The sequence below is a fragment of the Syngnathus leptorhynchus genome, chromosome 13, assembly GCF_054491065.1.
Source record: "Syngnathus leptorhynchus isolate UIUO chromosome 13, UIUO_Slep, whole genome shotgun sequence".
Lineage (NCBI taxonomy): Eukaryota > Metazoa > Chordata > Actinopteri > Syngnathiformes > Syngnathidae > Syngnathus > Syngnathus leptorhynchus.
In genome coordinates, this window is record NC_141207.1 from 7,920,036 (window position 1) to 7,933,377 (window position 13,342).

General features: G+C 43.1%; 2 protein-coding genes across 2 annotated transcripts; both read left to right on the forward strand.

Moving 5' to 3' along the window:
• The first annotated feature begins 60 nt into the window (after window positions 1–60).
• On the forward strand, window positions 61–4,464 carry LOC147047333 (GTPase IMAP family member 8). Its single transcript, XM_085927452.1, has 6 exons — window positions 61–229; window positions 1,007–1,717; window positions 1,831–2,517; window positions 2,726–3,496; window positions 3,567–3,683; window positions 3,825–4,464. The coding sequence occupies exons 1-6, from the start codon at window positions 214–216 to the stop codon at window positions 3,968–3,970; spliced, it is 2,448 nt and encodes an 815-aa protein (XP_085783578.1). The 5' UTR covers window positions 61–213; the 3' UTR covers window positions 3,971–4,464.
• A 472-nt stretch (window positions 4,465–4,936) lies between these two features.
• On the forward strand, window positions 4,937–13,200 carry rabggta (Rab geranylgeranyltransferase subunit alpha). The gene is made up of 17 exons (XM_085927928.1): window positions 4,937–5,050; window positions 5,367–5,404; window positions 5,527–5,637; window positions 5,792–5,916; window positions 5,986–6,173; window positions 6,434–6,667; window positions 7,194–7,277; window positions 7,401–7,483; window positions 7,580–7,675; window positions 8,239–8,344; window positions 8,686–8,737; window positions 8,834–8,922; window positions 9,806–9,894; window positions 9,987–10,103; window positions 10,179–10,292; window positions 10,428–10,515; window positions 12,453–13,200. The coding sequence occupies exons 2-17, from the start codon at window positions 5,402–5,404 to the stop codon at window positions 12,599–12,601; spliced, it is 1,728 nt and encodes a 575-aa protein (XP_085784054.1). The 5' UTR covers window positions 4,937–5,050; window positions 5,367–5,401; the 3' UTR covers window positions 12,602–13,200.
• The last annotated feature ends 142 nt before the right edge of the window (window positions 13,201–13,342 follow it).

Genomic DNA, 13,342 nt, shown 5'->3' on the forward strand with positions numbered 1-13,342 from the left:
TCCTTCCTTTGCTGTCTTAAACCCTCCCACAAGATTGAAGGAGGAAACTCGTGTGACAGACAACCCCAGTCTGCTGAAGTCCATCCTATAACAAGTACATGACTTTTCTTTCAAAGCATTTCTGGCAAAGAAGCGTAAAATCAACAGGCATTTATCAGGAACCAGGGGGTACTTGGCTTTGGGACCATTTGAAACCTACCCCCCCACCCCAGAATGACAAGCCCAGAAGGTGAGTTGACTCTCTTCCATACAATGAACATGAATTTGTCAATAAGGTGTTCATATTTTATTTGTGAAGGTTGCATGTGCAAAAAAAATATATATATATTTGTCCAGCTCATGCCATTTTTATTTTGTTTGGGTGTTAACATTCCAAACCAGAAAGAGATGATTACAGGTACGAGGAAATCCCGGCCCAAAGAACTTTTAATAAGGTGTTCATATTTTATTTGGGGGTTTTATTGTGAAAGTTGCATGTGCAAAATAAAATAAAAATGAAAAAAATCCTTTATTTGCCCAGTTCTTATAACTTTTCTTTTGTTTGGTTGTGTTGGGCGTTAACGTTCAAAAGAAATGCAACCGTCAAACCAGAAAAACCTGACTAAAGAGAAAGAAGTGTTGATGACAGATACAAGGAAAGTCTGGCCAAAAGAACATTTGTGGTCAACCTGTAAAACTGGAAAAACATTTTGAACTTTGTAGTGAATCAAATATATATCTTTTTTTATTAGAGACAGCATTCTCAGTATAAAAATGTTTGAGGGACACAATAAGGCGGTTGGAAAAATATTTCCAAATCCGTTAGCGACAGTTTCATTTTGGGTATATTTCCATTGTTTGCACAAAGAGCAACTGAAAGTATGGAATTCAGTGGATGTATAATTAGCATTGTTTCACTTGCAACTGAAACCAAGAGGGAGAGGTTGGCATGAACAAAATAAATACTTAACCTTTTTTTTTTTCCTTTTTTTAATAACTGCTTTGTTGTGTTCTTTTTGCTTTCCAGAGACAAACGAGATACCTGAGCGAAGACTCGTCATAATCGGTGCTCGAGGGGACGGCAAAAGCTCAGCAGCAAACACAATACTGACAAAAGAACGATTCGAATGTAGTCGAACTCAGACATCACAGTCCGAAGCCAGACACGAAATCGTAGAAGGCCGCAACCTGGTGTTGGTCGACACTCCGGGATGGAAGCGCTTGACTTCCCTCAACGAGATTCCAGAGACAGACAAGCAACAATTTAAGCTCTCTGCCTCCAAGTGCCAACCGGGACCGCACGCCTTCCTCCTTGTGATCCCTACAGATTCCAGCTTCTCCCACAAAGAGAAAAAGGTCGTGCAAGACTACATGAAGCTGCTGGGGGATCGGGTGTGGAGCTACACCATGGTCCTGTTCACCTTCGGAGACTACCTGGGCAAGAAGACCATCGAGGAGCACATTGGTAGCGAGGGTGCGGCACTCACCTGGCTGATAGGAAAATGTGAGGACAGATACCACGTGCTCAACAACAAGGACAAGAACGACTTATCTCAGGTTACTCAATTGTTGGAGAAGATCGACGACATGGTCTCTGAGAATAACAACAGCTACTACAAGCTGGACAACACCGTCATCAGCGATATTAAGATGAAGCAAGAAGAAGTGGCTGAGAAGGCCAAAGAGCGATCCAGGCGGGCCTTGGCGCAACAAGAGGAACTGAATAGGATTGTTTCAGGTAAGTTTGAGCAAGATCTGCTCCACCATCTCGTTGTAGTCTTCTTCAAGTCAGCAACTTGTCTACGACAATATCTTATTGTTGTTGTTGTTTCTCCCCCCTGAAAAATTTAGAAATGAAACCCATCCAGAAACTTCAGATTATTCTCCTGGGTAGCCGTTGGGTTGGCAAAACCTCCGTGATGAACACCATATTGGGTATCAAAGAACAAGAAGACGAACCAACGATGCTTTCTCAAGTTCACGAGGGCACGGTGGGCAGGATGGAAATTGCAGTTGTGGACACGCCGGGTTGGAGGAAAGGCTCCCCTGCGGGCGACACACCGGAAATGACCAAGGATGAGGTTTTGACAAGCCTGCTCAAATGCCAACCTGGGCCCCATGTCCTCTTGCTGGTGATTGATGCAGATGCTTCGTTCAACAACAAGCACCTGGAAGCAACCACCACTCACGTGGAGCTGTTCGGGAAGAACGTGTGGAACCACACCATGGTGGTGTTCACCCGAGGAGACTGGTTGGGCTCACGCAGCATCGAAGAATACATTGAAGGTGAAGGCAAAGCTCTGCAGTATCTGGTGGAAAGATGCAAGAACAGGTATCATGTCCTGGACAACGTGAATGAATACGAAGGCGCTCAGGTTGACAAGCTACTGGAGAAAATGATTCAGACTCTGGCAGGGAATGCTGGGCAACGTTTTGCACCCAAGCAGCAGATGCTGGATGCCCTGAGAGAGAAAGAAAAAAATGTGCAACTCGCTGTCCAACGGAGAGGTCAACTCAAAGCCATAAAAGCAGAGAAAGGTATTTGGCACAATGTCTTGCATGTTTAGAAATTGTGATTTTGGTGCCCCCAAACCTTGTTGTCTCTGGGAGCCCGTTTGTAACCTGAAATGTTCACAAATGGAGGCAGTGTGTCCCCTTGAAATGAATGGAAATGCAATTAATCTGTTCCAACCCCAAAACTAACTCGTAATTTCCCGATCTTGGGATTTTTGTTTTTGCTACACAGGTCATGCCAAAAGATTGCATGAGATAAAAATATTGATACTTGGTGAAAAGAAGGCCGGAAAGACAACAGCAGCAAATTTTATCCTACGAGACAAAGTCCTCCCTACCCAACCAAGTCACGGTTGTATGGCCTGGCAGGCATCGGTCGCCGACAGACTGGTCACAGTAGTCGACACCCCAGGCTGGGCAGAGGAGTCCCATTGCACCTTGGAACAGGACCGAGAAATAGTCAGCGCTCTGACCCTGAGTCCTCAGGGGGTCGACGCTGTTCTGATTGTGTTCTCCTTGGATTTGAAGTTCAAGCAGGCCAATCAAGACGCCCTGATGGATCACATGTCGCTCTTTGGCGACAAAATCTGGAACCACACAATGGTTCTGTTCACAAACGAGGACACTCTGGCAGACAAATCCCTGGAAGAGTATATCGAGAAAGAACACCAAGCACTGCGACAGTTGTTAGACAAATGTGGAAACAATTACCACTGTCTGAACATCAACGAGACAAGCGACGATACCCAGCACACCCAGCTGTTTAAGAAGATAGAGGACATGTCAGCAAAGAACCAGGGCCGCCTCTTCTGTCCCAACATGAACGACATCTGCCATCATATTGACGAAAAGTTCCGGATCAGGAAACTCCATTATACTTTTCAGGTTACGTTGGCGCGAGAGTTAAAACAACAAAAGTTGGAGCTGTTGAGAAACCACAAGAAGAAGCTGGAAAAGCTGCATCAGAACATAAAGCAGATTATTGCCGCTCCATTGGCACCGAGTAAGTCCGATTAATTTCTCATATTGATCATCTGAAGATTTCTTGCGTTTCACGTTTGCTCTTCTTAAAGGCAAGGCCAAGAAGAAATCTGTGCTGTTAGATATTGAAGAGCAGATGGACGAGCTGGCTAGGAATATCCTGAAGTTAACCAAGTCAGCAAACAGCATGGAAGTCTTGGTCCCTACCTGTACGTAAACATGTCTTGTGTGGATGTTACTGTTCTCGGGTTAGCATTTGAGCAATTAGCAAAGTTAGCTTTCCGACTGTTAGCATTTCATTTGCGTCAGTGATGCCTGTCTATTAAAATGTAAACTGTCTTGATTTACAGTGAGTCGATCCACACCAGAAATGGATAAAGTTCTGGGATGGTTGTCTAAGCGTCAAGGCTGCACCAATGAAGTTTCTAACTTGACGCTCAACTATTCAGAGTCATCAGGATACACATCACTGCCAGATTTTTCACTGTATGAATGAGTTGCAATATGTCGTCGGTGTGCCAATCAGGGGAAAATCTTGTGATCATCTTTCTCACACAATCCCAGAACTTGCTTCTTTGGTGAATTAAAAATTCTAAATTGTCTTTAAGTGTGAAGGGTTTTGTAAATGGTTGTGTATTTATATTTGCTCGGATTTCTGTCTTGCTTCCATTCTGAAAGAATGGAGTCGCGGGCTTGCTGGAGCCTATCCCAGCCGTCATGGGGCAGTAGGAGCGGGGACACCCTGAACCGGTTGCCAGCCAATCGCAATTTTTTAGCTATAAGTTTCGTTTATTTATTTTGTAGGCCAATTGAGAGATTTTGAGTTTTGCTTTTATGTTTTGTTTATTCATTTTGTGCTGGACTACAGATAGAAATGTCGTTTTCTGCTTAATCTGGATCGTTTCATGTCTTGTCATACTAAAAGATGTATGTGCACAATGCAAAAATAAAATAAATAATTTCGTGTACTCGAGATAAAAAGTTGGCAAATTGTTGCTGTTGTGTTCATTTCACGTTTCATCTGTGTTTGTTGATAGAAAATATCTTTCTTATATTTTTTCAGTATAGTGTCAGCGTCCTGCCACCAACAGCCAAATTTTGCCTGTAATTGACACTCAATAGCAGCAAAGTACTTTAAAAAGACAAAAAAAAATTATTTGGCCTGAATAAAAAAAGCTCTTCAACTTCGGTTAATCATAGTTGCTTGGAACCAAGATGCCACTAGATGGCGCAAAAGCAATATTTTTACATTTCACATGTCTTAGTACAGCAACTAATGTTCCTCCCAAAAAACTGCGAATATAATTTCTCGTCCCACTTTCCACCGAAAATTTAATACAGGACTGACGTTGAAATCTATTTTTGGGGATTAAAAAGTATTGAGATACTTCGTTTTACTTGAGCAGGTCGAGTATTACAATTGATAATTCATCACCTCCACTAGAGGGCAGCCAAGTACTGCGAAAGGCGTGGCCTTGACGTCATTTTAATGAGACGGAAGTAAGCAATACATCGCCGATGACTCTCCTAAAACATATTTATTTTTCAAATATTCACAAGACAAGATAAAGATAAGGTGCGTATTTGCGTGGTTTACTTAATTTGGCGTCTCATTTTCTTGCAATCCATCTAAACAGCGTTCTGTTTTTAGTTGAAGTGTGCTGATAATTTTTGTGAATGATCTGCCTGGTGTTAACTGGGAACTCAGCAAATTCGGATGCAAACTCAAATTGATAAACCACATCAATTTTTCATTCATTTTGTTAATGTTGTCGCATTAAACAGATGCGCAGCTCGACTTGTAATTCCATTTTAATGTCACCTTTATGTGTGTTCTACACATTTAACAATTTTAATGTTAAATATCTGTCTTTATATGGCATTGTATACAGATACTGGGGAAAGTCTTCTTCCTAAACAGTAAAAGATGGTGAGTGATATATCTTTATGTCAATGCCTCATTTTCGATACGCTATTTGCATATAACATATGTAGTCCCACCCAATAAATGAATGAGTGTGACATCCTTTCTTATCCTTTCTTTGTTGACAGCATGGTCGAGTGAAGATAAAATCCACCGCCCAGCAAGAGGAGGAGAAAAGAAAGGAACGGGAGAAGAAATTGAAGATATACACGACAACACGAGATGCCTGTTTCACCAAGGTACTGTTGTGGAGCTTGTGTCTTGTACAAATCCAAAATATATCATGGAAATGTTTACATAAATGTTTAATGGAGCTTTTGTCTTTTTATAGTGTAGGTCTGGAATTTATCACGTGCAATACTAAACCAATATGCTAAAATGTTGTCATGGCAGAGGAAGGACGGCATTTGCGATGAAGAGGCCATCCAATTGACCCAGCAGCTGCTTTCATCAAACCCCGACTTTGCAACCCTTTGGAATTACAGAAGAGAGATCCTCATGCACCAGGAGACCATCAAGTGAGTTCATCCACCATTGTCTATGCCCCGTGAGGTGATTTAACATATTTGATTGACTTGTGCTTTCAGGGACGAGATCGAAGTGCAAAAGATGTACCAGGCTGAGCTGTCTTTTCTGGAGTCTTGCCTGAAAGTCAACCCAAAGTCATACGGCAGCTGGCACCACCGTAGCTGGGTCTCGGAACGGGCGCCTCAAATGGACTGGGCCCGAGAGTTGAGCCTGTGCGACCGCTGCCTCAGCCTGGATGACCGCAACTGTGAGTGACAGAAGATCCTTTTACGCTTGCAGGATTTCTCCTGGCTCAAATTGAGGCAGAGGTAGTCCCATTCTGATTAATTCACACTCCTCTTGGACAGGTTCTGGAAAAAAAAAAAATCTGTCACTGAAAATAGGAGAAAATAAATCACTAAGTTATCATGGAATTTTTATAGTTTCCGTGCCGTCTTCAAATTTATTGAGTGAACAGCCCTGCGCTTGTCCGAACTCATCATGCCCACGTTTCGCTGTTTCCGCCAGTTCACTGCTGGGATTACCGCCGGATGGTTGTGAAGAAATCCGCCGTCCCCGTTGGAAAGGAGTTGGAGTTCACCGATCGTCTCATCGGCTCCAACTTTTCCAACTACTCCAGCTGGCATTACCGCAGTACCCTGTTGCCGCTGCTGCACCCGCAGTCTCCCGAATCGGCCCCCCCTCCGGACTCCTCGCCGCAGTCGCATTCTCATCGAGTCTGTGAGGAACAGTTGCTCAAAGGTATGCCCGCTGCAGACGACATTACACAGCACCTACCCACAGGGGGCAGTCTGAGTCTACAAATTGAGGAGACGTCTCAACGGAATGTTGCCGACTAATATTTTACCACCCACACGGTTCAGAATGAGTAAGCACTGTACTTAAGAGCGGATTTATTCTGCGGCAAACAAACGATGCATGTCATTAAAGAAAGTGACGATGACCGTAATGCCCTACTGTAATTCTCCACTATTCGCACCACTGAAGCAGGGCCAAAAGAGAACAAACCTAAAGTAATTGACTCCCCTGTGACGGTATTAAGATTTTATACCAGAAGTATCCAAACCTTTTCCCTTGAGGGAGAAAAAAAAACAAAAAGAAAGATTGGCCATTTTGGAAGTCTTCCATTTTAATCTATTAAAAGCACTCAAATTAGTAAAATTAGTCCTAAAATGAGTAAAATGATCATTTTTAAAAAATTGACATGTTGATATTTTTAACGCGACTTTGCACTAATTTCTGTGTTTTCTTTTCCACCCCTTTTCAGAATATGAGCTTGTGCAGAACGCTTTCTTCACCGACCCCAACGACCAGAGTGCTTGGTTCTACTATCGCTGGCTGCTTGGCAGAGGTGTGTTTAAGTGTGTGTGTTTCAAATGTGCTCGTGTGTGTATGTTTAGGACAGTCCAATATTGTCTTCCAACGCAGCGATGGGCCCACCTTGACGCATGCATCTTTCTTTTTTGCATGACAGCCGAGCGTGAAGAGATGATAAGTTGTGTCTTCATTAGCCGGGATGAAGAGAGGGTGGCTGTTGCCTTTTCGAGGCCAGTCCAGGTGAGTCATGAGCCCCCGTTTTTTTGTTTTTTTGTTTTGCTATTTATGTCATAGTTTTTGTTACTTTTTTTTTGGGCCTCGTATGCAATCATGCAGGTGCAGTCCGGTGGTCTGCTGCTGTTTTTGGACGGTCAGCCGCTTAAAGTGGACTGGAGGAGCGTCCACCCACGATTCAAACATAGTCCTGTCTGGGTATCCTTTTGCGTCCAAACTCAAATGAATCGCCGCAAAAACGTACAACGAGTAAACGATTTATCGGCAACTTTTATCAAAATAATCGCTAATTACAGGGATTACCAAATTTTTACAAAATTCTCTAACCAGAGATGCAAGTAAATTGCCAGACATGGGCCGGAAAAATCTTCTCGCTTTGTTTTTTTTGGGCAGGGAAGTCCTCTTGGGAAAAGAAACGCACTTCCATAGGCCAGATTGATGAGGGAAAGTTCCCTCTTAAGCCTACTAATAGGCAAATAGTCAGAGACAACAATCTAATGTCCTTGGAGGGACTTTGTGATTGAGAATGCTTGATTTATCAACGCTTAGTGTGCCTCCCATTAGTGGCTTCAGATACACACACAAAAAAAAAAAAAATTAAGTTGGTCGCTGTTGCTGTTAACAAGGCGCGTTAGTATGCACACTCACGCAGTGGGACCTTTGGTACTCCCATGATCAATTGCTTTCAGTTATCCTCACTTTTTCAACTCCATTTATTTATTTATTTTCTCCCGTGTTTAAGCTTCTTAACCATGTCTCAGATATGCGAACTTCCTCCGGGATCCATCAGCGACATCGCGAACGAACACAATCTGGCGGTGCACTGGTCCGAAAAAGCCTCTCGTCGAGACTGCGCCCTTTACACCGGTCAGGCACTCATTGTATTCGTTCATTCCTTTGGGGGCGGAATGATTCAAACGGATCAGCGCCGAGAGCGAGCGTCGCATAGTTAGCTCAAGTGGAAGGCTCTTTTTACAAGGAGCACAGTAAGCCAAAGAAGAATAGAAAATTCTGGTTCATTTTATGCAATTTTGAACTTGCTAAATTGGGATCTTTAAAATGGTTCGTCGTCGTTCTTATCAAAAGTACTAGCGGTATCGGTACTTGGTATCGGTATCTTTGATTACTCAAGAATTTAGAACTCGTCGTTGGTATGGGTCTGAAAAAAAGGCGTAAGGCACATTCTTTAAAAGTGTTTCCTTCCACAGGTCGAAATGAGAGTTGGTGCCGCGATTCTGCCACTGATCAGGAACTCTTCAGGTCATAATTTGCAAGATATTGAAAGTGTCCCTTTTCCCCTCTTATGAGAATATGAAAGTTTTGTCTATTTTTTTTAATCTTTTTTTTTGTCCACAGGAGTGAGCTCTCTGTGGAGAAGAGTTCCGTGTTGCAGTCTGAGCTCCAATCATGTAACCAACTGCTCGAACTAGAGCCGCTCAATAAGTGTAAGTGCTTTTTTATGCAATTTCTGTCAGTCCACGCGTGCGTGTGTGTGTGTGTGTGTGTGTGTGTGTGTGTGTGTGTGTGCGTGTGTGCGTGTGTGCGTGTGTGCGTGTGTGCGTGCGTGCGTGCGTGCGTGCGTGTGTGTGTTTCACGGAGCGAGAAGCCTTATTTGCTATTTGGTACGGTCGCGTCGCCGCTGCAGTTCAGAGCGATCAAGAAATAATACGTTTTTGGAAGCACCTTGCGGCAAGGGTGCAGTTTTCAATCAGGTGAACTCACACAGTACAGATAAATATATTCCGACACTTGAATAATAGCACCACGGATTGGAAGTGGGATTTGAAGAAACATTTGAACGAGCGAACATTTTTGCTCTTCTGACAGATGTCATCATATTGGATCATAAAATAAAAATAAATGAATTTTATATATATGTATATAAAATCCACATTTCGCTTGCGATATCAGGTAGCAGTCTTGTTGCAGATGTGCTGGCTCAGGTCCGGATCCTCTAGAGTTGACCGCCTGTCTCCAAAGAGGGCAGAGAGCACCAGGTCTTGCCACTGGTCTCCGGCCAAGTAACAAGTGGCTTTTGGTTCATTTCAAAACTGGCTGCGGCTGTGTTTAATTGTCTTTGTGTGTGTGTGTGTGTTTTGTATTAGAACCTTGGCAGAAGTTGTATCATAGATAGCAGCTGGTGTCAGTCTCACAGGTTGTGCCCAAAATTGGACCGACCCAATATTGTTCTACTAAGCATTTGCTTTCTAAAATCAATATTTTTTTTCGGGTAATATTTGACAGTAATATATTTTGGGATCACAGTTATGAATATTTCTTGACATTTGGTGTCGATTTCAGGAGGTTGTATATGTTTTTCCTCTGCAGGGTGCCTGCTGACCATTATCCTACTGATGAGGGCTCTCGACCCCCTCGGCTACGAAAAGGAGACGCTCGCTCATTTCCAAACTCTCAAAGTAAGCAGCAGCAGCAGCAGAAATTTGGTATCCATCTCATTAAGCGGAGATGTATTCACACGCAACACGCTCATTACCTCCCCCTCCCTCAGGAAGTGGACTCCATGCGGACGGCCTATTACAGCGACCTGTGCAGCAAATTTTTGATTGAAAACACCATTTTGAAGATGGAGTACGCCGAAGTGCGCGTCTTCAGCGTCTCCAACAAGGTCCGTGCACAGAATCCTCTCTCGCTCACCCCTCATGGAGTCATTTCTGACTATTTTTTTCCCCACATCAAACAGAACCTGACCACCTTGTGCCATTTGGACCAGCTGCTCCTTGTCACTCACATCAATTTTTCCTCGAACCAACTACGGCACATTCCCGCTCACTTCTCCATGTTACAGTGCCTGGAGGTGTGGAAAAAAAAAAACGTCGAATGCAATATTTGCCCTGTTGGAACTGTGCTTGTTCCATTTGCTAGTGTTTGTTCTTTTGTGTATGCTTTGCAATATGTCCCAATGCACTCCATGCTCTCGATATTTTTTTAGGTGTTGGAGGCTGATAACAACTCTCTAGAAAACTTGGAAGGAGTCTGCCGCCTACCTAAACTGGAGGAGGTGCGCCTGAAGAATAACAGTATCCTTCTTGCTGCAGTCATTGCCTTAATATGCCACTAGAGGGCGGTTGTGGCGCTCCATTCATACTTTTTTTTTTTTCATCATTGAATTTATTTATCCAAACACGCTATCTCTTGCAGCTGGCTCTATTAATTTCCTAATATATTTTCATAAACGTTAACTCGAAATTGAGTGATGGGTGGCCTATTTGTTAATACGATGTGGTATTGCCTCCTCTTGCAGCCACTCTATAAGCACGTTTTGCATGTCCTTCCTCAACCAAATCGTGCTACTCCAACCGGAACCCTACTTTGGGCTTCCTAACTAATTTTTAACGGTGTCATGCTGTCACACGGCCAGCGAACAAGCCATTTTTTTGCTACAGTTACAGTCCGTCTGCATCGGGGGTCAAGTGAAGCAGATCCTGCTGCTAGGGAGAAAAAAAAAAAAAAAAAGTTTCAGACCTGCAACAGCTACTTGGTAATGCTAATTAGCACCGGCAGAGAGAATTAGGCAAACCAGTCGGACACGATGATTTGGCCGGTCTTTACTCCGCCGGGTCCTATTCTCGTCTTTTTTTTTTAATTGTGCTTTATTGAGCCCATAAGGGAAATAGTCTTTACACAGAAAAGCAATGTCAGTCCTAATTACCAGATTGTCCATCTGCCATTGAAATTGACCTTGCAATGCTCTATTTCCTCGTCTAAATCTTCCCAGACTGAGCTACCTCTGCCAATTTGTTCATTCTTTGCTCAAATTAACTTTATTTTTCAAAAGTTGCATTACGAGCGCTCAAGTCAACCTCAATAAATAATCCCGAGAGGCAGAGGGATCTTGCTCGTGCGATGTTGTGTTGTTTACATGTTATCATTACGCTCTAGGGGACATCAACGGCATTACGGGTGTCGAATGTTATATTTAATCTCCGCGCACAGTTGGCGGTGACTCAGGAAATGTGCGAATTGGGCCCGAGCGTGTCTGCTGTGAAAACAGGCGCGAGCATCTGACAGCGTGCAGAGAGCGACCATATAAAAAATAAATAAATAAATAAAAATAACAGAGTGGTTTATTTGCCACGCTTTTAGCAGCCGAAACATTATAAATCTATAACAGTGCTCTTTTTACATACTGTTGCTCATAAATAAAGTCTTCCTTGATTTGTTCCATTCCAAATCAATGTTGATTTCTTTTTCTTTTTTTAATTGCTAATCATTTGAGTGTCCACAGCTAATTTAGCTATTTCACTGAACAAACAGACATCATTAAGTCACCACGGCAGCTTCCCCCTCCTCTACATTTCTCACTTTAGTCTCCGGAGCGATTAATGAGTTCTGAAGGTTGGGAGGCATTTAGTCTGTCTTTGTTTTTCTTTGTTTGGACAGCCTCACCATGTAAAGACGTCAACTATAGTAAGTCAACACACCTCTGTTGAAATAGCTTCTTTTTTTTTTTTTTTTTTTTTTTTAAGATGTTAATGAAGTCGGCAGTAATGAACTCGGTCCAAACTTTGGGACCTTGACGGAATGCAGCCAACATCGCCGCTTCAAATCAAAATGGCTGCCTTCCTGTTCGATGTCGGTCACGGGCATCGGATCCAGGTCGGGGCTTTGGCTGGCCCAATAAAAAAAAAAAAAATTAGGTGACGTGTGAAGGTTTTGGGATATTGTTCAAGTTTTTTTGTATTTTTGAATGAGCCTTAAATTGGATTTTCTAAAACAAAGTCATTATTTGTCCTCAAGAATGACACAAATCCTCAAATCCACTGTTCCAAGAATTGAAACGTGCAGTGTACAAGATTTGCTATATTATCCTTGGAAATCCTCGGATCACCTTTGCCGAATTTGTGAAAGCTCTATCTCCTCTCTCTATTTGGATCCACGTATTATTGACCGTGTGTCGACCGACGTAGTCGTTTCTCAAAACAAAAGTCTTGTTCTTTGACCCCGCACGCTCCAGACCTCTCCACGCTGGCGGCGCTCCGGCCGCTTGCCACCTGCCCCAAGCTGCGGCATCTCGATCTCCGCGGCAACCCCGTCGCTCAGAACGCCGACGCCGAGTCGCATCTGGCGGAGCTCCTGCCTTCCGTGGCCTGTCTCCTGCTCTGATGTGCCGACGGTGGGAGTTGCGACCATCACTCAAAGATGATGCTGCCGGCTGGTGTGCGAAGGAGTGAGTGGATTATTTTTTTTTTTCTTCCCCCTCCAAGTGTGCTGTCACTCCCACTTGTTTGGTAGAAATGTGATCAAAACAGCTCCGACTCGTCTGAATGAAGGCAGATATCAAAACACCTGTAATGAAAAAATTGTGTCGTCCGTGTGTATGTGTGCGTGCATGAGTCATCACTGTGTTTTTTATTTTTTTTTCTCCTCTGTCAAAATGTGTGAATGAAGGTCTATTAATACCTCCGATTCCAAATGCATGCTGCAACAGTGCCAATAATGGAACAAATTGACAGTGTGTGGATAGATCAGAGCCATCCCATTTTCTAAGCTTTGAAAAGCAAGGAACATGATGGAACTCACCCAATGTGGTGCGACAATGTGAGGAAAAGCTCGTTGAAATCTAGCCCCCTAAAAAAAAAAAAAATACTTTGCTTGACATTATCATTCCCAAGATTAAAACGCTGTTGGTGTAAATATTGATCAAAATGAGTGCAGTTGATTTATCATGCACTTTGAATATCAACACTCAACATTCAGTTTTGCACTCAGAGCTTCACTACAAATTGCGGCGAAATGTGTAAAAGCAAATAAGATTCAATGGAATTTTTTTATTTTAATTCAACAACGCTGAACCGTGTTTAGCATTCCAATCGGTCACTTTGATCGGCAACACTATTTTTAACT

What these genes read in the sequence shown, in the direction of transcription:
- rabggta (XM_085927928.1), top strand. An exon ending in TCAAACATAGTCCTGTCTGG is followed by an intron (nt 7,676 to 8,238) that starts GTATCCTTTTGC and finishes ACCATGTCTCAG; the next exon opens with ATATGCGAACTTCCTCCGGG. An exon ending in CTCATTTCCAAACTCTCAAA is followed by an intron (nt 9,895 to 9,986) that starts GTAAGCAGCAGC and finishes CCCCTCCCTCAG; the next exon opens with GAAGTGGACTCCATGCGGAC.
- LOC147047333 (XM_085927452.1), top strand. An exon ending in ACTGAATAGGATTGTTTCAG is followed by an intron (nt 1,718 to 1,830) that starts GTAAGTTTGAGC and finishes TGAAAAATTTAG; the next exon opens with AAATGAAACCCATCCAGAAA. An exon ending in AGCCATAAAAGCAGAGAAAG is followed by an intron (nt 2,518 to 2,725) that starts GTATTTGGCACA and finishes TTTGCTACACAG; the next exon opens with GTCATGCCAAAAGATTGCAT.